At 43.1% G+C, this 25979-nt stretch overlaps 1 protein-coding gene across 1 annotated transcript in view; it reads right to left on the bottom strand.

Moving 5' to 3' along the window:
* The window catches only part of dock1 (dedicator of cytokinesis 1), a 184125-nt gene that overhangs the window by 134919 nt on the left and 23227 nt on the right, over positions 1-25979 (bottom strand). Inside the window, exons 8-19 of the mRNA XM_083994937.1 lie at positions 24710-24867; positions 23804-23885; positions 23195-23330; positions 21813-21885; positions 19551-19630; positions 17363-17488; positions 16965-17089; positions 13250-13348; positions 12768-12840; positions 8442-8545; positions 7699-7882; positions 12-109 (exon numbers count right to left, since the gene is read on the bottom strand). Of these exons, the coding sequence (XP_083851063.1) occupies positions 12-109; positions 7699-7882; positions 8442-8545; positions 12768-12840; positions 13250-13348; positions 16965-17089; positions 17363-17488; positions 19551-19630; positions 21813-21885; positions 23195-23330; positions 23804-23885; positions 24710-24867 (1338 nt within the window). The remainder of the gene's footprint in view (positions 1-11; positions 110-7698; positions 7883-8441; positions 8546-12767; positions 12841-13249; positions 13349-16964; positions 17090-17362; positions 17489-19550; positions 19631-21812; positions 21886-23194; positions 23331-23803; positions 23886-24709; positions 24868-25979) is intronic.

The following is a 25979-nucleotide window of genomic DNA, read 5'->3' as shown; positions in this document are numbered from 1 at the left end:
CGGCCTCTGACCTTGACGACCTCGCCACCTTCCACCTTCATCAGCTGACGGAGGTTCTGCTGCAGGAGGCTGGTGTTGGAGCGCCACTTCAGGAGGCCGAGCAGGTCGACTGGAAACGAAAAGAAAACACAAACAAAAAGAAAAGTCATTACCACAAATACAGCATTAAGTTAATCATGCCAGTATGAAGAGATACAAAGAGGCTGCGAGAGATGACAATTAACATTCAACATTTGAATATAATGAGTGCCGGAGTCAGACATTTGTTAAAGGTGTCCCCCCCCCCCCCCGCAAACACACACACAGGCACATAGAAGTCAGTTTGTAAATTTCACAAATACAGCATTAGTCATTCTATGAGTTCTCTCACTTTAATCACGGAAAATGAATTCAGGCACCAGAGGATGAGTCATTATGTGATTAATCACGCTCAAGGGAGAGCTCATTCAGACCACCTTTGGCAGGTTATCAAACAGGGAGCTTAAAAAACGCACTTGTGTCAGTTTGTTAAGGCAGTGTGTACGTCGGCTCTGTGAACACGAGTCAGACTTGTTCAAAAGACAAAAAAACACCTGTCTTTTAAAAGGTGGCAGTGAAGAGTGTTATGAGACTTCAGTCCGTGAAGAGGCCGCCGTCAGTAAAGGTTTACAATTTAGCCTGAGAAAACAAGACGACAGGCCTGAAAAGAAGCATCACCTGAGTGTTCATTTACACTTTTTTATTCAGAAGAAGAACAAAAATACTTTATTCATTCCCTGGAGGGAAATTCTAATTGTCCAGCAGCTTACATAACCTAAAATGATACGATATGAATGCCAAGTGAACGTATATAGCCTTACAAATGGCATTGTGCATTTTGATGGCAGCAGGAATGAAGGATTTCCTGAATCTTTATTCAATCTTTAATCTTTATATTTAGTAACCTTACACGTTGAAGTCAAGGTCAGGTTGGTAAGACCTGACAAAATGTGCTATTAAGTTGAATTATGAGTGTTGTGTTTTCATTTAAATGTTGGGTTAGTCAAACATCATATATTCATATTCATACTTTACTTTCCACACCCTTTAGCACATTTGTCATCTCGCCTGGTTTTACTGCTTGTTGCTCCAATTCTATGACTTTAACTTGAGCAGCTTCCAAAACTCCCCCTCATCTTTCAGTCCAAGAAACCTTCACTGCCTTCTTGCAACGACAGGAAACACCTCGCCCTTGTACAGGTCTCCAGTCGTATTCAAAAGCCAGGGTTTCTCTCCAATTGTAATACATGAATTATTCCAAATAGAGGCATTCGAGTGCTCTCGTCTCTATTGGGATATCCCAAGTGTCTTATGTAACTTCGCCCACACACTCGTCTGGAGTGCTCCAAGATTGGATTACTCTGCTAGACTACCCACAACAGTCTGTGACAGGGGCTCGACTGGTTTCAACAGGGCCGTGATTTCCTTTTCTATTTGTGTCCATCCATGGGAACTGTATGTTGGAACTGTGTTTGACATTTCAATTACAACATTTTAAAGTTCTCCTACATTGGCCAAAGCGAGGCCATCTTGACTTCTCCCATCATAAAGCTCTTACACATTGATTCTTGGTTTCTTTCCTTTCCAGCATTTCCCCTATATCCACTCAGCGGTAGCAAACTGCTGCTGTTAGATTTCCAATACATCTGTCCATCAAATGTCCGTTTAATCTATGAATCTTCTCAGTAATAGTCCTGTCCAGATGTAAGGCAGCAGTGGAAACTTTCTTAGAGCATATTTCTGATGGATTATTGGTCGAGCCTTGGCAGAAAGAGAAGCAAAATTGGAGGAAACAAGGTGCCTGGCTCACCTGACTCCCAGCTCAGGTTTTTTGCTGCTCCCTCTCTGTTTGCCATGCTTGATTGAGTATAAAAAAGCCAATCAAGCGCAGCGACATCTGATGGATGCCTATCATCTGCAAACCTGACAACCTATCAGGGTTCTGTCACAAAGACCCTGTCGAAACTACCGGGGATCCCCTCCTCCCCGAGGAGATATAAATTTCGAAAATTGACGCTTTAGCATCTCAGAGAGACAAATGGATTGAAATGGGGATAAATCATCAGGCTGCTTGGTCCCAGTGGGGCCACAGCGACTTCTAGCACGTGGAACAGTGATGCAGGGTGGTGTGTGTGTGTGTGTGAGAGATCATGTTTGCCTCGGAGGTACAAGACAAAAAATGCTTCAGGCAAATGATGTGCCAGAGAATGGATGCCTTTGCAGAGAGCTGAACTTAAACAATGCTACAAACATGGCAGATGGAGAGAGGTGGAGTAATTAATTCTGGGAAAACAGGTTATATCATCGCTGCGCAACTGAAACGGAAAAAACCTTCACATAACCATTTCTGTGGTTGTTTACAGTACATCTTGCCTCACAAAACTATTTTTTGTTAATTTTTCACAAGAAAACAACCACCAAGTACTCTTAATAGCTTGTTCTTTCTTCTTAATAGTAATAGCCTTGTGTTTTGAAATGCTGGCATTTTGAATGACGTAAGAGCACTTTCACACATATGAATTCCCTTCTTTAAAAAGCATTTTTTTCCCCCTTTCAGCCAAGGTGGGAACAAGATGTTAATACATCTTCCACCAGGCCAGGTCTGCTCCCATCTCTGCTGTCATCAGATCTCTGCGTCTCCTCCAGCCTCCACTGAGTGAAGCACACTGCAAATACCCAGGGAAGAACCAGCAGCCACTTCACATCGGCTCCCCAGCGCTGGGAGACCGCCTGCATAAATCTAGCTTAATTAAAAAGAGTGTTTCATCTCAGACGTGGGGATCAGGGATGAGGTGTCATGTGTATGAAGCAAGCAGTCTGTTGCAAGGGGCATTCAAGGGCCTTTTCTTCCCTTTGCCAGAGTTAAGTCTTGAGAGAAAACCTCTCGAGACCAGCCAGTTAAGCGAATATAAATATGAGCCGACGCGATGATGGAGTTTAGAAACGCCCAGGGGCTGCGACTAGAAGATTATTTTCATTATCAATTCACACATGGGTTATTTCTACAACTAATTGGTGCATTAATTGGTTTATTAAGAAAAAACAACAACTGTGGCTCTCATCTTTACATCGAAGTCTTACTGTATATACTTAAGCATTACCATAAAAACCAACAAACTAAAGTTAACCGGATTAATTCATATACAACAAAGAAAAAATCATATCTTAACATCTGAAAAATTGAACTAGTAGATGAATGTTTGCCTTTTTTTTTTGGCTTCATGATTATTTCAACGGTTTATTAATTCACAGATGTGGTTTAGAATTTGTATCAAACAATTTCACTGTTTGCCAAACACAAACAATGTTGGAGGATGAAAATGTGCATGAAAACATCGTGCAGTGAGAGAATGAATGAGGGAGTGGGTGGGTGAGTGGGCCGGTCTGTTTGGGTGGGAGTTTCTTAAAGAGCTTCTAGGTTTTAATAAAGCTGGCAGTGCTCCCGCATAGCTGGAGATAGATTGGCTCTACGTTGCTTTATTAAAAGAACTCAAACCTTTTTCCTGGAGCTTTTGCGTGGGATGACATATCCTGAGGGAGGGGACACATACACACGCACATGCATGCCTGCACACACACACACACACACAGGCCTCTCTGTTTAATCAAACTTGGGTGTGCAGTGACGAGGCAGTCTGATCCCCGAGCAACTTTTGGTGCCTCGCAAATTACCACCACAAAGGTGGCAGGTAAATATCAACGAGGCGAAGCTGCTCCGAGGAACCGGCGCCGGCGCGGGCACACACACACACACACACACACACACACACACACACACACACACCGTTGCCCATCCCTCTCACACAGGGGAAAAGGCAACAAGAGAAAGCACAGGTAAGAAAGGATGTGGACTGTATTTTTCCTTTTTTTCCCCTTTAAATAATTTTCTAATTAATATTACTTATTTATTTTTTGTTTTTTTACTTTTTTAAATTTCTGTTCCATTACTCTCTTGATATTTGTGTCATGCCACTATTACTGTTATTATTAATTTTATCATTAGTAACATCATCATTACTATTATTATTATTATTCTTGTGAGTATTGTAGTATTGAATTAATCAGTATATGTACACATGAGAGGGTATGTTTTGTGTATGTGCATATGTGATATAAATAAAAAAGAAAAGAAAAGAAAAGAAAGGAGGTGGACTGATAAACAGAGAGGGTTCTTCTGACTGATGCCTTCTTGTGTGTGTTCATCTTCACATCGCTCTGGTGTGAGCCCCACACACACGCACACATACGTATGACTTCCCTGTGTGGTGTGATCAGTGTGGGCAGGTTCAGCTCATGACACCGTTCCTCTGCTGACATCACCACCCACTGAGCAGAGGCACTCATGCCTTTATTTAAACGACAACTCCGGCCGCAGACTAAACTTAATAACCCTCAAAGGGAACATTACTGCAACAACACACGACGCTCCATTCGTTCACATAATATTTGCAGCGACAAAACTCTCCTCCTCCTCATACCAGAGATCTGACCGTGGCCTGTCCTGGGGTCCGTGTAGACCTTGTTAAAGCGGCTTTATGAGCATCTGTTGTGCATGTTAACGGGGCCGTATATATATATATGATGGGATCAATGAAAAATCCACTTTTTTCCTCCCAACGCAGCTTTGGTAGACAGAGAGAGAGAGAGAGAAAAAGTACCACAAGGTCATGTAAGACCTTTGTATGGCAGCTGGTAGACGAGTGTAAACAGGGAGCTTGTTGTTCGTTCTCACAGCCGCCGCCAACTGAAAATCCTGTTTCCAAAATGTCAGCATATCAAGTTCAACAACCATGTGCTGCTCTTAAATCACACTAAAAGGTGCAGAGGTGGTTCCTTATCTGGGAGAGGCAAAAGCTCCTACGGCACTGTAATGCGAGACAAGACACAAAAGTCACAGCATCCCAGTTTATCGCCTTAAAAGCAAATCAACAAAAGCAGCGCCTCTTGACGGATGGAGGATTGAGGTCCATTTATGTGACGGCGTGGATGAAATCCAATGAAGGATAAATCCAAGACTCGGGTCTTATTTTTTAACAGTTGTCGATATGCTCCCTCTCAGTCATAATGAGACAGTACTCATTAAGTTAATTGCTGAGATTTAGGAATGTGGGGACGCTGCCAAAGCAAAGATAGACAGGGCAAAAAAAGCAGTCAAGACTATCAAACACGTTTTAAATAAAACCTTCAGGTTGGCCAAAGTTTTTTTTTGGAAAAGAAAAGAAAGTTGAAGAAGAGGAAGAAGAAGTATTACTCAAAGTCCCTGTTGGAAAAATTCATCACTGTTTCCAGGCTTAACTCCTGGTTCAACTTTAACCTACTGTACCTTCTTTATCTCAGGTGTGCCTGCTTTAAATTTTACCTCCAAAACAATGCGGTTTGGCATCTGTTTTGTTTATAATCTGCCCCATTGAGTTTGTAAGATGATATCGGCATGTCTCCAGATCAAACTGCCTCGCTGATATAGATCACGGACGCATAGGATCCGAGTTGCAGCAAAGTGAAGTTAACGAATAAAGTTATCCTTCAATAAAAATGACAAATTTGGAGGAGCCGTGGGTTGATTTAATTGGTCAGTAGCTGCTGATCTTCTCTGCCCAGGCATTCCTGAGGCAGGGATTTAAAGGATGATGTTGTGTTTAGCACCTGAAGGAGGTAAAAACAGGTTTCTTGTAGCTTCTTTTTCCGGGCTTACATAGGGATTACTGAGTGACAGCTCTGATGCCGCAAACTGAGTACAAAGCAACCAGACCACACACAACATATACAACGCATTCGCTTCAATAGTTCACTCCAACACGTTTCTATGCACCCTGCTTTTGGTTGACTATTCAAAATTGCCTTAGTGTTACCGACAATTAAAAACAAAAAAACATTACATCACAATGGGCTTCTCATTCAAAACAGGATGTTCCTCTGGGGGAGAAAGACGTTAATTTCACTCCCAGGTGAAGATGCCCCTTCTTCACTCTGACCCCCAATTCCAATCCGTTCCCTAAAGACTCGAGCCCTGAACCCTCACTGACTAAAGTGACGTCAGCTCTAAGTGACAGAGTGTGAGAGTGTGTGAGGGTCCAGATGCTGTAAACATGAATGGAACAGCACTTACCCACTCTCACGACACGTTACCTTGACAACAAAATGTTTTTAACTCCGCCCTTGGACCGATAAATTTACTGTACTTTCAATACGCACAAGGTGTGCGAGGGAGGCGGACTCAAAACAAAATATTCCTGGATCAGATCTGATCAAATCATCATCAATAATCACAAACTGCACGTTAACACTGACAGTAAACTTCTTCTTTTCTTTTTATTTATTCCTTTTTTTTTGGCTCCTGTCCATTAACAATAAAGAGACTGGCAGAGCTCTCTCTGACTACTTGTGTTAATTTACTTTTTTTTTTAACACTTGCGCTCCGACAGCATCCCATGTGTTATGGTTTGACTTCACAACGCTATGAACTGTGGGTAATTCCCCTACCCAAAGTCAGCATCGGTGCTGACTTACGGTAAGGGGGTAGTAAGGGCTCATTCACTGACTCACTGACTTGATGATCTGACAATGGAACAGCCCTCACACACTCACGGACTTCCCGTGAACGCGCCTCTAAGTCAGTGAGTCCGTGAGGGGTCGGATTGGAATTGGGCCTCACTCTCTTTCAGGAGGCAGCTTTCATTTTGACTCTAATTAAAATGGTGACTCAGTCATTGCACACCGAAAGAAAAAAAAAAGAAAAAACAGAAGCACGAAGCATCGAGAATCAAGCATCAAGCGAGGGCAAAAGGAGAAAAAAAACTGAAATTTAGGATGCTTCTGTTCAGAGTAACTGTGAAATCAGAGCTGGAAGCGTTTGACCACTCGCACACAGTCGTCCAACTTTTCACACAATCCACTCTGAGACAAACACAATCAACACGGTCTGGAAACACAGACGCATCCAGAAAAGGGGTTTCCAGTAATGTCTGTTGTGGTTTATAAACATGTACTAGACAACATATTGTCATGCAGACGTTTCAAACTAAATCTGTTCGCAGTCGTATTAATGTCTGCCAAAGTACTCAAAACTGCCTCATAGCTCTCTGTTACAGTTGGTGCATCCAGGTCTGCTTTAACACACACACACAAGCTGAAAACAATACCAGCCTCGCTGCTGAGGCTCATAATGAAAGGCGGGAGGGGGAACACAGGAGGCCAAAATCCTTAATCAATAAGCCAGAGAGCAGAGATGGGGATTTCCTTAGTTTAATAAGTGTAGATCTTCTTAGCATTCTGGGAAATGGATGGACTCAAATCTACTGACTGAGACTGGCTGAAAGAGCTGAGGAAGATAAAGTAGCTTAGAGGGAGAGAGGGATGAAGGGAAAACCTCTTCTGAGTGAGGGCGAGTGTCCAATATGACCAGATGGAAGCAGCCAAAAGACGGCACAGGTCCCAGAGTCCTACTTTAAGTGATATATGGTTACTGTGCATGGATCACCTCTCGTGTCGGCAGCTGTGGCCTGGAGCTGGTTTTGAAATTCAGAACCTACCTGGACTAAAATATATATACTCCAGAAAATATCCTTCTTCAGCGAGAGCTCTTTAAACAACGATGTGAGAGTGGCAGCTCCATGGCAACAAACAGAGGAGAGGTAAAAAAAAAAAAAAAGATGAACTTTGCAGAAGGACGAGGGCTCTTACCGTTCTGTGTGAGCTTGGTGGAGCAGACCAGCGTGGCGATCTGGAAGGAGTCCTTGCTGATGGTGCAGTTGCCCAGGTTCTGGGTGCTCTTCCCCGTGGTGGCGTAGCCCTTCTCCTCCAGCTCCATCTTGGTGGCAGGTAGGTTCAGGTACAGAGACGAGTCTTCCATCTTCTTCGCTTCCGCCTGGTTTGTCGGGATAAGATTCAGTCAATTTATGAGCAAAATGTACAATTTACAACCGAGGTGGTCGAGGGAGCTCATTCATTTTCGCAGCATAATTGAAATCCATATCTGCCATTTATGTTTGTGATGAAGTGTTATGTTCTGTTAGGACTGAGTTTTTGGTGAGATGCATTTTCGCATCACTTTTTCTGCTACTAATAACACAACTCTCCGCCACACAGTAACCGTGACTGACGACCACAATGCAAAGAATAAGAGAAAGAAAAAATCTAATTGGGGTAAATTTTCCCAGATTAACTTTTTAATTAACACAAATGGGCACCGCGACGCAAAGGTGTCATTATGCAAGGGATTTTAATTGGAAGGTAATTTCATCTCACTGTGGGGGTTGATGTGCACCTACTGCACAATCCCCCATAGAAAGCAGCAAGGCCATTATTACTGCAGCCACTAATAAAAACCGGCCGGCTTTTCACCCGCAACTCCTCTCTGCTGGGCGTGGGCAGGTACAGTTACAAAAGATAAGCGGAGACTTTTAACCATGTGACGGGACAATTACCTTGTACACAATGAGATCATGCTCGCCGTCCCTCAGGGTCGTCCCGTCGTATCTCATCAGCTTCACAAACGACAAGGCAAATATCTTCTCCGATTTGTCTTTCGCTGTTGGGAGGAGGGACAGGGACACGTGAGCAGATGGACAGAAAACAGCCAGAGGGGAAGGACATGACTGTTTATCCTTTGAGATGCATATTTTACTGTTTTCTACTTATTTTCTTTTTTTTTCTTTATTATTGTTATCCTTACATAATACATTACACAGCTGGTATTGATTTCTTGATTCACAATTATTGTCAAGAAGAAAGGAAAACATCAGCATATCAAAACATAGCTGTTACCGTATTGTAATTGTGTAATGTTAAAAGAAACATAACCTGCATATATTTATATTTTTAAGAGAAAAAAAAAACTAACTAAAGACAGACAGAAGGTGGCGGGATAACAAAAAAATATTTGACTGTTTTCATGTATGTTTGCAATCTGAAAGACCCCAAATCTTGCACACAAACACACGACATGCGCCAACTCAACTGTGCATCTTCAGAAATTCAAAAGGCAACTCCACGTGTATAAAGAGGGTGCGCTAGAATAAACCACACAGCATGGCTAACTTTACAACAAGTCATTATCTAATCAGCAGAATAATAAAAGCGATAATCCAAAATATAAATCTCTGCACTACAGACCTGGAGTCAGCTCCTGAGTTGACACAAGAGTTCACTGTCTCCCTTCTAATCACTTTATAAACACTGTGACTGAATCTGTGCATAAGGAAAAGAGATTCTTTCGTCCAAATCTATTCAGAGCAATTACACATAGATGTGAATGAAGATCTACAAAAGGAGACTGTTCATTATAAGTACTTATGTGCTGTGATTTGTGTGGGGCTGTGCCCAGCGCTAACAGAGGCACTGACGTCAACATGTCTTGGTTTTAACACAGAGGAGGAGATTTTGTTTTGCCCTGACAAGAGTTACTCCCTTTGCTGTAAACTTTGAGCCTTGCAATTGTGTCGAGCAATTACAGCCACACAAAAAAACATCACACACACTCACGCTATGGAAAAGGGTAAAGCATAATAGTTCCCCTTTAAAACTGTTTATTATTGATATTTATATTCAAGCAACAAGGTCTGTCTGCATTCTGTTAGCATATGAATTAATACTTCCGCTTGATCTCAGAGCTGCAGCTGTGAACAGTTTGTATAATCCCTCTAGGGGTACCGCGATGTGTATACACATGTATATGACTGTGTTTGTGGGGTTGGGTGGGTGGGTGGAGGGGGTGGGGGGGGGGTTGCTGCATAAACAAGCAGGAGAGTTATGACTTTGTCCTGTAACCAAGCGTTTGGAAAGGGCCACATATATCATCATTGTGGATCAACAAGCTCGAATTTATGTGCGGGGGGGAACCTGATTCATCGAAGTATCTCACGCATTCTATCTGCATAAATCCCCTCATTGGTTTGCTGCCTGCAGCCTCGCCTGTGAATAATTGCTGGGCTGGCATGAGAGGAACCAGTGGAGGGAAAACACTGTACGCATGCCACCCAGTTGAGAAAAATGTATTAGTGACATTGTGCGGAGAGCAGAGAGCTCAAAACTCTGCAGCCGGGAGGGGGGAAAGGTCACTTTCAGGACAGAACTACTTTTTTTTTTAGCTAATCAAAGTCAAGTTTGGGTAGAATATCTGCACTTTTCCACCTCTGAGGTGAGCTGTCACTTGAGATATATGCTGAGTGTACTGTGCCACATTTTAAAGCCTTCCCACCAGGTAGTGGCGTAATGACAGAAGAAACAGTGAAAAGATGGCGGGAATCTCTTCTAGTCACCATCAGTCTGATGAGGCCTGACAATGTTAGGGTGGTAATTTGATGCACTATGTTAGAGGCGGCCGATTCTCCAACCAAGGGGAGAAAGCTGAGATTACGGAGCACATGAGCTTCAGCGGTGGCCTTGATGAGCGGCTCTGTCACTCAGTGTTTCCAGTGAAAGTTCAGCAGTAGCTAAGAGCAGCGGGGGAAGTTTGAAGGACACGGGCTGATGACAGCGACTTGACTCAAATGACTTCACCTAGGAGACCATCTCCGCTCTGCTTCTCTGCAGAAAGCCTTCACATATATAGAGAGGTCAGGCTTTTCCTTACATTTCATACTTTAAGAAACTTACATTAACCTTCACTCTGGTTTCTACACAGTGAAATAAAACTTTAAAGAGATAGTTCAACATTTTGGCAAATTGGCCCATTGCCATAATCCCTATAGTTTTAGGAGTAGGTTCGTTACCTTTAATTGTCGGTGCAAGCTATTTTTAGAACGGCGGAGCAGAGCCCTGAGCTGCTCAGAACCACGCTACGGAGGCTAATGGGATTTCTTGGTTTCCAAACTCAAACTCATCAAATACACAATCCAACAACTCCAAACAACTCTGTCTCGTAACGTTACGTTATCATCTCATAGCGTGGTGAATGTGTAGGTCACAACTTGTCCACCAGAGCGTTTTGGAGTTTTTGGATTGTGTATTTGATGAGTTTGATGAAGGAAACCAAGAAATCCTATTAGTCTCCGTAGCGTAGCTCTGAGCAGCTTGCGGCCATTCTGAAAATAGCTTACACTGACAATTAAAGGTAACGAACCTACTCCTAAAACTATAGGGATTATGGCAATGGGCCAATTTGCCAAAATGTTGAACTATCCCTTTAAGTATGACACATAGCGATAGGAAGAATCAGCTCGCACTCTGTTGTCTATCAAATGGAGATGTTAAATCCAGCCAAGCGCTGAATGCAACACAGCTTCTGCAGTGTTTACAGGTAGCCAACAATCAAAGTGGGATCATTGACAACCACTGAGGTAACTCAAATGCCAGAAAGTGGCTGGATGCCAAAGAGACATGCCTGCACAGATGCAGACAGTCAGGAACTTGGATGAAGTTAGATTCATGTGTAGAGGGATTTGGATAACCACATGTCTCTATAAGGAGAGAAGTATAGTGGTACAAACACACTCCCAGACAGGGAAATACGAGACATACACCGAGAACACATTCATATAATCCTGCCATTACACCTTTTCCAATGCATGTCTGTATTGTCAATTGTCAGTGATGAGTTGGCAGCATCAGCATGCCCCTGCAGTCCCTGAGTCACTCGAGGTGAGCCGGTTTCTAAAGCAACCGTTGCAGCAAGATAACAGCAAGTCACAGAGTTTCAAAGGCATGCCTCGTAACAGCATTAGTCCCACGGAGAAGCAAGGTGCCAAGCATGACAAGAAGGCTCTCCAAGTGGATTATAAACCAGCGCTGAGCCCTGAGACCTGACCATTTCCTCCAAACCACCTGCATGCAGGTGAGATGCAAACTGAGCTGGAGGATTCCGGAGCTGGAGGACGACAGCCACTGCAGATAGCTTTACTAGGACTTTCTTTCACTTCTGCTTGTGCCATATAAGAGACACATATATACACACAGGTGCATCTCAATAAATGAATATGTCATGGAAAAGTATATTTATTTATGTCAGTAGTTTAAATCAAAAAGTGAAACTAATACATTATATAGATCCATTACACACAGAATTAAACATTTTATGTCTTTACTTATTTAATTCCTTTTAATTGTAATGATTATGGTTTACATTTAATGAATCCGAACATTACAAAAGCATTTGAAGCATTTTTAAAATGAAAATGCTGGCATTCTGTAAAGTATGTCCATCTATATGCACTCAATACTAGGTTGGGGCTAATTGACTCGACCTACTGGAAATTGACTTTTCCATGATATTCTTATTTATTGACATGCACCTGTATATATACAGTATATTGATGTACACCTGTTGCCGCTCCCGCTACCTCTCCAAAATACATTTCCCTGCACAACTCCTCCTGCTGAACGGACCACCTCACCATGTGGCAGGCAGATGGGATGGCAAAGGCTGCCAGTACCAGGCTTCCCTGCCCTCTACACCCCCAAAATTAAAAAGGATGTTAAAAAACAGAAGGACATACAACACTGGCTGCATTCAGCGAGACACTGGTCCCAATAAACAAATGAGATCCCCGAGGCGTTTTTCACATCCCAGCTGTAGACTCTGACAAGCCACTCCATGACACTGCTTTGTGCAGGGGGCAGACTAATACCTCTGATTAATGTGACAAAGGGTGAGCTTCAAAGTATTTATCACCGTGCGCCACATCTGCTTGGACTGGATATCTTCCATTATTTGTTTCATTTATTTTCCTTTTTGCCGTGGACAGATTAGCAGGCGATTGTGCAGCTGGTCATCGGCAAAAACCGATTATTCACATGCTGACATTTGTACTCACAGTCCTGTGATGAGCGGTGGCGAAAGGTGAACCGCAAGTGGCTCCGGTTTACATCTTCAATCGGGATGGCAACCTGTGGAAAATTGTACAGGGACAGTGAAAAAATGATTTTTATGCACAGGACTGGAGCAGAGTGACCCTCAAATATATCTATTTGTAGTACAGGAATTAATTAAAACTGTGTCTGCCTGGAAGAGTAAAATATCAAATGCATAGTGGTATGGTTTGCAAAATGGCTAATTGGGATGTAAAATAAAAGTGCAAGCCTATTGATACTGTCCTGTTATGGAACAATGACTTTACATTTCTACGGGATGAAAATGTCAAATGCTAAAAAGTTCTGATGATGGAAACTTCAGGTGAGATGTTAAATATCAAATTAAAGAGTGGTTTTGCAGTCGAGGTGGGAAAACAACGACTAAAATGTTACAGAGAAGAACACCAAAGAGAAAAAAAAGTGAGAAAGAGAGAGAGACACACACCTTTATTGTTTCAAACCAGCGAGGCTGCTTTACTTGGTAATAGATGACAGACTTGTACTCATTGATCCCCTCATCTCCAGCTCCGGGGAAGATCACATTCTAGACAGAGAGGATGGAGACACATGAAACAAGTTATCAAACACAGCTGGTTATCTGGTTGTGCTGGCTTAGCTGTAAGTGTAGCTACAATCATGACGGCCGGGCTATTATCACCCTGTCAAAACATTAGCACACTCACAGCATGTGGAAAATTGACTAGGGCTTTTTTTTTTTTTTTTTTTTTTGTGAAATGTAGTCCCTGGGGCAGAAAGTCTTCATCTAGCAGAATGGCCTTTAAAAGTGTGGACGCAGTTTATGCATGAGCACCTGCCTGTTGGTTGCCAATCTCGTGACAGCATTGTGGAAATAAGAAATAAATTAGAAATTAATTATTTAAGAAGGAGGGGCAGTGGCTCCCATGCAGGGAGAAGTGGAGGGAAGCCAGGCATGGGGAGGACCAGCTGGTGCTGATGGGTCCAGCTATGTAAATTGGTCTGCGCAGTGGGTTCCCCCGAGTTTCTACAAAGGGTCAGGGTGCGTATGTAAAATACTGTCCGACCTACCGGGGGGGGGGGGGGGTCTGGCACGAGGGACGCAGCGACAGGGGGATGGCACGCATGCCTTGTTTTCTATCAATCTGTGCTCAGCCAGCGTACTTCTTTCCTCCCACTGCTGCAGCTGACTCCCTGGCCTGCTAGTGCACCGCTGCTGAAATACTCCAACACTAATGGCTTCTGACAACCAGCAATTATGAGGAATAACAGGCTTCATCTCCCCCCAGAGCAGATCTAGGGGAGGGGGGCAGGTGCGAGCTCCTGCAACTCTGCCCCTTTCACTAAACGGCCGGGATTCATGACGGCTTCAGATTTTGAAGAGAAGAAATGGGGCGAAGTGGATGAGGTCTAGCTGCAGGTGAAAAGGGTTTCGTGGGGGGGGGGGTTGCCAAGGTGACAAGAAGTCGCCAGATTCACTACACAACATCACAAATCCTTTTTGACAGTGATGGAGGATGACAAAATCTAGAGTCAAAAAACGAGACCAGAGAGACAGTGAGATAAAAGGAGGGAGAAGAATGGTGGGGATAATGGGGTTGAGACAAAAAGAGAAACATCCAGAAAGAAAGCCAGAGAAAATAAAATAATACTCACAAAGTTCCCCTATTATAAAACTTCCCTAACTGTGAGTAATTTTACTCTACTTTCCATTTAACTAAATTCCAGTGCTTTGCATGGGGCGCGCTCTGTATTATGGTAACTGTTATTCTAAGCCAGAGTTCAGGTGGATAACAGAGAAAGTTTCTTTCATCTCAGATCATATCAAGCTTCAGACGTTTAAGTGACGGACAGGAAGCGGCAGTCGCCTCCCACTGTCGGACAGAATTTCTTTTCAGCCAATTAAAATGCAGGAAGGAAGAGAGAGAATTTCACCAATTAGCCCTGATCTCTGCAACCGAGGAGATGAGGCCGAGCGTTTCTGTGAGGTGCTGCGAGAGAGACGAGATGTTGAACGGAGCTCCGGCGCCGCAGCGACAACCTGACCGTGACATTCATCGATCTGATCAGAGTCTTAATCACTGTTGACCACTGTCATTGATTCAAATTCGTTCCGCCTCGCTCCTACAGCCGCACATACAGACACAGTGTGCTGTTCCACTGATGCCGTCTGAATACAGTCGGACAGTGAACCTGCTGAATTGAGCTGCTGAGTATCACAACCTGTTTAATATTAACAGTCTTGTTTATAAATGTTAATTTCATCATTGATATTAGTCTGTTTTTTGTAGTTTGTGTTGAGATATTAAAGACTTTGCAAACATATCTTTTTTTTCCCCCCACACACTCATCAGTGTGAATTTTACTGTAAGTGCTAAATTATTCACAACATGTCTACTTCAAGTGCAATATAGCTGCAATTTAAACTAGTGGATGCTTTAAATGTTGATACTGTATGTTATGCTGGTTCGAGGATTAAAATCTGGTGAACGGTATGACTCAATTAGCACATTGTAAAATAAATAAACTTAATTTTGTAAAAAGAAGAAAAAAAAACTTTTCTAACTTAAAGAGACCCAGAGGAGTTTGCTTCTGGTTATAAAAGAGTATAATATTAATGTGGATGAATCTACATTACCCACACTTGTTAAAGGGCCCATTTTTGATAAATATATTGTTTTGTCTTTATAGACAAAACAATATATTATTGTCTTTATAGTTTTTGATATTATTATTTAGTGGTTGAGTCGCCCAGCATTTCCTAGTTTCGGTTTCCCGGACGCTGCCCGGCGGGTCATAGGAATAGCGCTGCCTGACCGCTAGTTGGCATCGTTTATGGTCGGAATTACGACGGTATCTGATCGTCTTCAAACATCCGACTTTCGTTCTTGATTGATGCTTTCGCTTTCGTCCGCCATCTTGTGTGAAAACACTTCGCTTTCTGAAACTCCTGGTAGTCCCTTTAAGCTTTTCATCTGTATTTGTAAAACATCTAGCTGAAACCATACTACTCAGACAACCAATCATTGGCTTTGTTTACAGTGTAATCAACACCGATACTTACACTTCCTCGGCCTGCTGGGCCAAATCATTGACGAGGTCTTTCAATCTAAGACTAATATGTATAATTGGAAGAGCTGGTTGCAGGAGGCCTGACATCTCAGATCACTCAACTCACTTCATCAGCCACTCTAACTTCCCCTCTCTCTCCATACTATACTAAATGTGGATGTGATAGTCTTAGAACGTGAGCAAATTAACAATAGCACTGCAACTTAATATTAGATATGCCTCAATTTACTGAAACCTAACACAGAAACTGCAACAGAGTTCAGATCAAAAGCCTAAACAAAACCCCAGCAACCTGAATATAAACTGACACATGAGCACACACCCCCACAGACTCCTCATGTCCAGCTCCTCTAAACCTCTCATATGCCCCATTAACTGATTGGCCTCTGCAGAACGAGAGGTAAAGTCAAGCAGGGGGTGACAATGATTACACATCAGAGAGAGGATGGTGCACTGGTTGGAAACTCTGGATGAAACAAAAGCTTTACTGGGACATTACACACTGACAGGTTGGATCTTTAGTTGTGTACTTGTGTAACTAGTGTCCACCACCAAAATATAATCAACCCAGCTCTGCATCAAGGGGTGTAAATTGTACCCAAATAAACTTGCGCCCTTTTGAGACAACTTGTTGGCAGACAAATAGACAGGGGAGGAAATTATCCTTTGAACTTCATTAGCAAAGATAATTATCCCAGAAGGTAAATGCTGATTTCACATCTTCCATCACTTGCAGCTGTCAAACTCTGCTGCCCACGTTGCCTTGTTGCAAGCTCAAGTCTGTAACCGACCCTGACAATGATAAAGGCTGATGCCCCACAGTGGTGAGCCAAATTTTAAGCTAGTCAATCAACCACAAAACACCAATATTGCAGTCTGTCATATTTTGACAAGTGGCGAAGGCATACCGCCCGGCCTGTGTAGTGCACTGTTTTATAGGACTCCTGGTCAGTTAAGCGGCGTGCTGAGCTGTGCTGGATTAAAGAAAGCCTGGTAAATCACAGACTGTCTGAGAGAGCGATTGGTTACAGCTCTTGTGTCCTGAATGCTGAGAATGAGCTGACCCTGGGAGAAAAATACTAAAGAAGTGAGCTCGTGTTTCTCAGTCCTACCTCCAGTTTCTTGCCGTCCTCGTCATATACAGACATGGTGACCTCCACGTTTTTGGGCGTGGTCTTGCTTCCCTTGTCAAAGTCGCCTTGAACCAGAGTCACGTAGATGTCATTTCGCACGTCGCCTTTAGAAAGCAGAAATAAACCTTCACTTTTCACAGACTGGCTTCATAGATTTAAAGTTCACCCTACTTAATATATGAACATTTCACAATAATAATATAACGACTTAATGGCTGATTTCAGTCTATTACATAACTAATGTCTTAACCTCAATGAGCTATAATATGTTCTTTTTCTCGCCCACATTTTGTGAAATGGCAGACCTTACTGCTAAATCACTGACTGGATAAAAGCAGCGTTGAGTCACGCTTTAAAAAAAATAAAAAAGACTCGACCTGGCATGATGATCTCAGGGAAGCCCATCTTGCGAGCCACGGCTGTCGATCGGTCCACCAGGTGAGGGAAGTCCTTCCTTATCTGATGGATGTCTCCAGGAAGCAGCTTCAGAGTCACCCACAGGCCTGGTGGTGACGCATTGGAGGTAAAATGGGGGGCGGGACCAAAATAATCAGAAAAAAGACAGCAGCAGGAAAAGGCAAAGTGCCTCAGGAAAATACTAAAAAGAGATTTCTTGTTATTTGCTTTTTTTTAAACAGTCACTTGTCAAAAGTGACATGCAACAGCTTCAGGGCAAGACGCTAAATAGAGGCTCCCCTCAGGGATGTGATTAGGGGAGAATAACAGGGGGAAACAAGTGCATGTTTACCTTCTGCCTGGTTGCAAGTGACATGTAGTAAAGTGTGTGTAACATGCAACAAAATCATGCTGGTGGTGGTGACATAAAAAAACAAACACAGTTGATCTCTTATTTGATGCAGCATCATGCTACCTGATATAGACGCATACATTATTTCCTCTATGCAGGATGTTCTCCCTGACCTGGACAGTACACCCTGTTACTCCAATTAAAAAAAAGAAATTCACACAGGCATTGGCTTAAATAGAAGTGTGACTAGCACTGTCTGGCAGTGGGACAAAAATAATATGTTTTTTCTATAACAAAACAAAATAGGAGGGGGAAAAATCCTGTTTTCCAACTTACTGCAAATTTCATAATGCTCCAGACTTTTTTTTTAGGCCCTCTTCATCTTCACATGAGAATAAGTGACATTTATTGTAGAATATTTAAATTATGCAGTAATTCCCAGACTTCAATTATTGGGCTTGGAAAATCTGAGAGTGTGACACTTCTGAGGAAACTCCACGGTTCTGAATAACTCTGAAACAAAAGGCCCTCAGGGGGCATTCATGGGTCATATTTTCTATCAACTTAGCACCGGTGGCTGCTCAGCTTCTCTCCTGGTAGGAAGAGCCTCTTATTCTTGCAGACCCAGCGTGGTGTGCCAGCCACAGCTCCGCAACCACACTCACTCTTACTGTAATATTCCCTTAAGAAAAACAAAGCAGCACAGATACATGCCCCCTTAACAAAACTGGAAATGACTAAAAAAAACGAAAAAAAACAAACACCCAATTAAGCAGTCGCCCTGTTGCGCGCCCCTTCACAGGCCACCAAAACGAGCAATGTTTGTGAACCCTGAAGCTTCATTCACTTCCACGTTGCAGGCCCCATATTGTTATGAGTGACACATCTCTCGCTAGTCTAGCTGGAAGCCTTTTGTTATGCGAGCGTGACCGAAACAGCTGCTCTCAGTACGCTGCTGTTCATCCCAGTGTGGGCCGGAGCAGACCTGACATTTATCCAAGTACATCTTCATAGGGCATGACAATGCCATGGAGGCTGTCATGTTGCTTCTGCCCTCCCAGAGCAAATCCCTCCGACGGCTAATGTTGTTCTTCTAACCACAGATGTCAAGTCACTGATAAGATCCAGTCTCCGCACAAGACTCACCAGCTTAATTAACAGCTGGATTACTTAGATCCTGTAGTCATGGTGATGAGTCCCAACTATTTATAGTATGAGCGGTGATTTATAATGTGAGCACTTGACAAAGAATTATGTTCTTATTAGCAAGATGAACAGTTTCAACACCCTGCCAGTGCAGTGGGTGGAGCGGTGCCGTATCTGAGCAGCACAATGAGATGGAGCTGAGGCTACGTTACCCTCCGACCTTAGCTACAATGTTATGATATTTAGAAGAGGTGGAGGATGAAGACAGAACTTTTTCTACATGGATAACAACACACACTCAAATATGCTAAATAAAAACATCTGCGTGTGTCTTTTGTTTTTAATTCTATTACAGTTTTGGCACACACTGCACTCATCAGCTTTCTGAAGAGGATAATATGAGCCAAAACACTGATTCACAGGATTACTTTTTTTTTTTAAGTATCTACATGGGAGTTTTAGTGTGGGTTTCCCCCTCTGTATCTGGATGTCAACCAACTCCAATGTCAGTTTGAAAGAAAAATCATGCATCATGCAGCATAACCTATTGATTGGGACCAGTTTTTGATCTGTGTTGAATTTTTATCAGGTTGCTTTACATTGTGATGATAAATGTTGGACAGTAGAGGAGCAGAGAGTTTCCTCCTTGGCCCTGGTTCTTTGCACCGTACCTTGACCCTTGTGATTGACCTCTTTGGCGGTGATAACTTTGTTGATGACTGTCTGGAGGAAGTCGTTCTCTCCTGCCACCCTGGGTGAAAAACGGGAGATGTTCAGCTGCTTGTGGCGAATGGCATCATCCAACGCTAGCCTGCAGTATGCACACAACAGGCGAACACCACAGAGAAGGAGAGATGGCGGAGAGAGGAGGAGGAGGAGAAGGAGGAGGAGGTGGTGGTGGTGGTGGAGGTGCGGGGCAAGAAGAGCCACAAAGTGACGGTTTGTGAGGAGGGGAGTGGGATGAGAGGAGAGAGACAGAGAGAAAGAGAGAGAGACACACCGAAGAGTGATGCGAATACCGTGACAGACACAAAGCCACTTGTTAGCAGTTAACAGTGAGGCAGGATGGGTAATGAAAGAAACACACAAAGAAATCATTGTTTAGGAAATTATGCCCAGTCAGCATTTATAGAGCCACTGCAGCAGTGAGGAGCTTGACCTTCCCGCAGTCGGTCTAGGAATGGTTTAAAAGCGGGAAACTTAAAATCGCACTTTGTAAAAGTCTGTATAAATATATCAGATCCCTCACTGTTGCTCTGCTGTCATGGAAAAAACAAACTAAACTAAAATATAACATTTTGTTCTCCATGGGGCTTCAGGCGTTCGAGAGCTACGAACTGATCGAAACAAGTGACACACGGAGCATAAGAAAGCAGCAGATGTGTTCTGGGAAGCGCCACATGTGTAGCAGCTGTGAGAGTCTGATGTGTGCAGGGACAGCATCTGCAGTGTAGAGGGCTATGTGTAAACACAGGGAAGGGGAGAAAAAAAGCATGGAGGTGAAGACAGTGATGATGTCAGCATGGAGGAGACAGTAAAGGATTTCTGTCTCCAGAACGCGTCCCGACAAATCAAAACCAATACAAGCAACAAAAGTAGAATAAGGGGGAAGGGCAAAGGTTTGTACATTCATATGGGGGAAAAACAATGTAGGAAAACAAGACACAAGGTTTTCACTAGATTTGATGTTTACAGAAATGCTGAGAAGGACACTGTGGGGGTTTGAGACAGAGGCCAGGGCATGATGGGAAGAAAATCTGAAACCAAAAAAACTAATACTAGATAATAAAAACCTGAAACCTGGTTTCATAATGAGTTTTCATAACTGTCAATCAAAACTTCCATAACCCCAAGGTGGCAGTTTCATTTCAACCAATTTTGTTTTTTTGGTTGTTGCCCAATATTCAAGTTACAATGATACAGAGAAAAACAAAATCCTCACATCTGAGAGGCTGTAATCAAGAACATTTGGCCCATTTGCTCAATAAATCACTTCAAAGCTGCATCACTTTGTAAAAATCGCTGTCAGTTAATTTTCCGTCTCCGGCTAATTGATGATCTCAGCACAACATTAAATAATCCATCATCTAAATGCAGGCTGATTTGTGTCTATACAACGTGCCAGAGATGAGGTCAACAGTGTCTCAGACTTATAATGGAGTGCCTGCAGGAAGAAGACGGAAAAAAAAACAAGAACAAAAACTTATTTCAACAGGATTTTGATCCATCTCATCCGTTTTCTGAAAGCCATTTCCATTTCTGCTCGGATGCCAGGACTCTATCCAAATTACATCGCTACGTCAAACCTTCCCTAAATAGCTCCCTCACTTCCTGTCATTTGGTGGTCTTGAAAAACAACATGCGGCGATGGGTTATGGAGCCGCTATTTCTGAATTTCATCTGTGAAAACTCGGTGGCAAATATTCACACTTAGGACATAAATAACCCCTTGTAGATCCCGTTCTTTTCTTCACACTGCGAGGCTCTAATTTCCATGATTTATGTTCACAGATAAAACTGTTAAGTGAGGTGATCTGCCAGCTAAACTGGCTGAATCTGAAGCATTTCCAATTATGCAGGAAATCACGTTAAGGAAAAGGTTACTTTGGCTCTGAACGCCGTCCTACGAGAAAGGCAGCAGTTAATGAGATTGCCTTAATTGAGTCAGCAGGGAATAGGAGAGCACTACTGTCTTAAAACCCCTGCTAATCAGGTGTCAAGTATTCAAGGCTTGAAAAGAAATCATTTTTAAATAATACAGTCACTGCACCTCTGACGTATTTTAAATCCCCAGAATAATGGAGAGAAGTGTGAGAGCAGAGCGGCGTCACCCTCGCTGTTTTGTGCAACATCATCATCCCGGCTTTAAGAAACTCTGCGCCCCCTTATGTGTACATGTCGTTTATTCTGTTGATGCCGAACAATGCACTTACGGCTGAAATGGGATAAAGTGCTGCTTGTCCTCATCGTCCATTTTGCCCGTTATGATGTCGGTGACATCCATTACTGAGGGAAAACAAAAGAGAGGGATGTTAAAACAGCCTGGAGGCCCGGAGAGTGCAGGACAGCTGTGAGAGGGAGGGAGACGGATAACCGCATGGTAAGGCCACATTAGAGGTAAGAGCAGTTCCACCTGACCACGGCTCTCCTTCGTTGAAAGCAAATTAAGGTGTGTGTGTGTGTGCGTGTGTGTGTGTGTGGGGGGGGGTTGCAGACAAAGAGGTCTGGTTTATGTCCATTTCGAATGACTGTGACATCTGTGACCATCATGGCTGGACAGGAGAGAAAAACAAAATGCACATCTGACTACACATGCATATGTAACGATGAAACCAATTATATAACATCAGCTCTTTCTTTACATTTCTAGTGGTCTACACACAACTGGGTCTTGATGTGCGGTCTAATATGCCACCCACAAAGCTGCACTGAAAACTATTGTACAATCTTTAAATATTAGATCATGCACTAAAACTGTTTACGAGAGTGATGCTGCAGTATGTAGTAAAATTATACAGAATTGGGTGGTGTCACGGCGCTGGAATAACGGCTCCACCACTTCCAAACACATGATTCACTGAGGCAGGGTTTTTTTTTTTTCTTTTTTTTTATTGGCTGACTGTGCAGAGTGAACAAAGGTGAGGAGCTGGAGCCAGAACAGATTCTTTGCATTTGTCAGTCCTGCAGGCTTCAAGTGAAGTGACTGACTGACTGACAGACTGACTGACAGACAGGGTCGGGGACGTCTGCAGTGATGGGCTCCAGTGTGTGTGAATGCACTTTTTTATTCTACAGGCCAGAGGTCGACCGGGTAAAAGCCTTTCGCAACCAAGTTCCCAAAAGAGCAAAATAAAATCCAGCCCTCTCCCTCCATCACGCTGTGCACAGCAGCAATGATGATGTCTTAATACAAGCCCATCGCAAATGAAGCTGTCATTTACCTTCCCATTCAAGTGGCACTGGGAAAGAGACACCGAAAGAAGGGTATAATTTTCTCTGTTGGACAACAGTGGGCACAACTCCAATCTAATTAGTTTACAATACGCCTGGCAGCTCGCCAACGGGAGATAAATCTAACTCTAATTCTTCTTTCTACTTTAGCAGAATATCTCTGGCTGTTGGCCAATACATTTATTCATCTATGCACAAGAAATTTGGCACAAGACTTAACTTTAAACTGTAACACCAAGCGAAGCGAGGCGTCCGTTCTCGTGGTTTACACATTGTATTCAAAGTCACATAAAGTTCTGAGGTAATCCGTGTAACCTCGGGCTACAGTGCGTTCATCACAGAGTCTCTGTGTAGTCTGCGTTACCTGCCACTCCAAAGGGCCGTCTCAGTCCTGACGTCAGCTTCTTGGTGTTGTTGTCTCGTAGCTCCATGCGTCCCACTCTGACAATCTGACACACGAAGCTGATCTTCTCTCTTTTAAGATCTTCACTACCCAAATCCTAAGAAAAGAAAAGAAAAAAAAGGTTAGAGATGCTTGACAATGAGTTATTATCACATCGAAATCCATAAGTCATGTCAGGCTGCAGAAACGTCACACACAACAACTGATGGATTAATAGCACCTCCGTAAGTGAGGATGAGTTTGTGAGCAAACTTTTCCGCCACAAACTGCTTCAGCAAAAAAAAAAAAAAATCTGTGATTGTGTCCACAGATTCATTTCCTGTGGGCAATACCTTCCAAAACTAGCAAAGTGCTCCCAGCGGGTGCACGCTGACCCTTCTGCCCTTGGGCTTCCATTAGATAGAGGTGACTGCCTTGGTAAATATATACAGCGAGCCGGGCTCTTTCGGAGAGAGCTTAACAAATACAGGCTCTGCAAACAGGCTCCCACATGCCTCATAACATGGCTGAATAAACAGTGCGCTACCGCGAGCAAAGCGCGCGTGCCCACACATAAGCAAACACACTCACTGTGAAGACCGCCCGCAGATTATGAAGCTGGTCGATGTCTTTCACGAGACCTGAACTTGACCATTTCACCAAGTAGTTTTCACTGTGGAGGAGAAAGGACAGAGAAAACGTGACTCATTATTATAAAATGTCAAACTCTCATACTTTGCCTTGAACTATCCGTGATACAAAGTGAAACAAAGCAACCAGATGCATGAACTAGAGTTTTCTCAAAACGCTGCAGGAGCCTGAGCGTTAATCCAGACACCGATCCGCTTTGGGAAACGAAAATGCACAACTGATGTTGGATGAAAAAACGAAAAAAACATTCCACAGCTGAGCCGCTCTACTTGTGATAATTTGCTGTCACAATCCTAAAACAATAGAAAATCCCTGGGCAGCAGGCTGCGCTTGTTATGGTCATGTTCTTGCACGGTGTGTGTGTATGTGTGTGTGTGCGTGCTCATTTGTACTTTCTGGACACATTACCTGGTTCATAAAAGGCTGTGGATTTAATCTTCTGTTAGTCAAGGGCAAATCTAAAGTCATCATCGGATGACTCAGTTTAACTCCATCGCATATTCACTTCATTTGATGATGTTGCCTTTAAGTCAAACGAGGTCAAAAGTGATGGCTTGTAATACCAAAGGCTCAAACATTCAAACTATTGAGAGCAAATGAAACAATTTCAGAACAAAATGTACAAACTTGGATGTAAGTTACTAAGTTTGACCTTGAGTTTAACTTTGATTTGAAAAGCATCTACATAATGTAAGATAGAGCCAAATTGAGGATAAAATAGGTGTGTGGGTTGGTTGTTCTCCAGTTCAGGCTGCATCGTCTTTAACATTCCTCCACTGGCAGAAGGTGCTTACAAGTCAAAGAAAGAAGTGTGAGCAGTGAGTGAACACGCTCCCGTGGGTTTACCTGATGAACTTGGACTCCACTGGGTCGTACAGTGACATGAGGACCTCTGCATCCTCGCCGATCTTACACACCACGTTCTTCAGAGTCACGAAGAGGGCGAACGCTGGAGTGGAAGCAAACTTTGCTTGCCTGGTCAGATCGATATTCTGCTTCTGAGACTGTCGGGGAGAAACAGAGGTATCACATTCAATACCGGCTATTCTTCCATGGCTTTCATGCGGGTGTAGGTCCACGCCCGGCAGTTTCAACAATGAGAAACATTAGAGTATGAAGAAAGAGACACAGGTGTGGCTGGTAATTGCACACCAATTATTAAATATCAGCTACTGCCACTGTGTGTTTCTGGAAATTCAACAAGTTCAGAGGAAAGATTTAATCCATTCCATTACACTGCTCTCCTAACTGGAATAAAAAGCTTTTCCATTTACTTCATCTCCGGGACTGACTCCACAGTAAAAAGGTGGACTGATTGCGAGATCCCCTGGATGCCCTTCAAAAATATGCTGGGGCCACATCATTAATATTTATCACGTTGACCTGGACACTTTCTTATTGCCCATGCATATGCAATGAAGACCTCTGGATGAAAAGGGCACATAAGATGAGACTGCGTAGCGGCATGGCACTTTGCGTCTGGCACGCTTACATACTGCCACCTGACATTCAGGTGAGGAAAAAGCCACTGATGCACCAGAAGAAAATTAGGCCCGGGAGTCTGGCAGAGCTCCTGAGTCTGTGAGGGAGGGAGCAGTCAAGCATCTTTGTGTACCAGACGTGGCCTTGTTTTAACCGCTACAGGAAAGTTATGCAAATGTCAAAACTCCATTTCAGACTGAACCACGGGGATCCAGCCATATTCATTACCTTGAAATGCATTTTATCTTTTTATTCCCTGTCCTTCACAGAATTCAGTCGAGAGACAAATCATCTTTTTTTGTCAGGAAAATAGGACTCACTCTTGATAATTTATACAACTATGAAAATGGTTCAAGCACAAACTATCTGGCATTTATAAACCATTTTAATAAATCAAAATAAAGTAACCAGGGTAATTATGTATTGACTACAGCCATGCTAACAGCTCTCTGATGATAATATGTTGATGTTTGGTATGTTGAACATGCTAGGAATGCTACCGATTGCACATTAGCACTTAACACAGCTGCTGTTATTAGTGTCACAGGTATGAAAGGATCACTCTGTATGTGTGGGATAAACTGAAAAAAGTGGCCACCAAAATCAGTGAACTGGAGCCTGTGGAGATTTTAAC

This window comes from Trachurus trachurus, assembly GCF_905171665.1.
Source record: "Trachurus trachurus genome assembly, chromosome: 19".
Lineage (NCBI taxonomy): Eukaryota > Metazoa > Chordata > Actinopteri > Carangiformes > Carangidae > Trachurus > Trachurus trachurus.
This window is presented reverse-complemented; position numbering and strand designations above follow the sequence as displayed.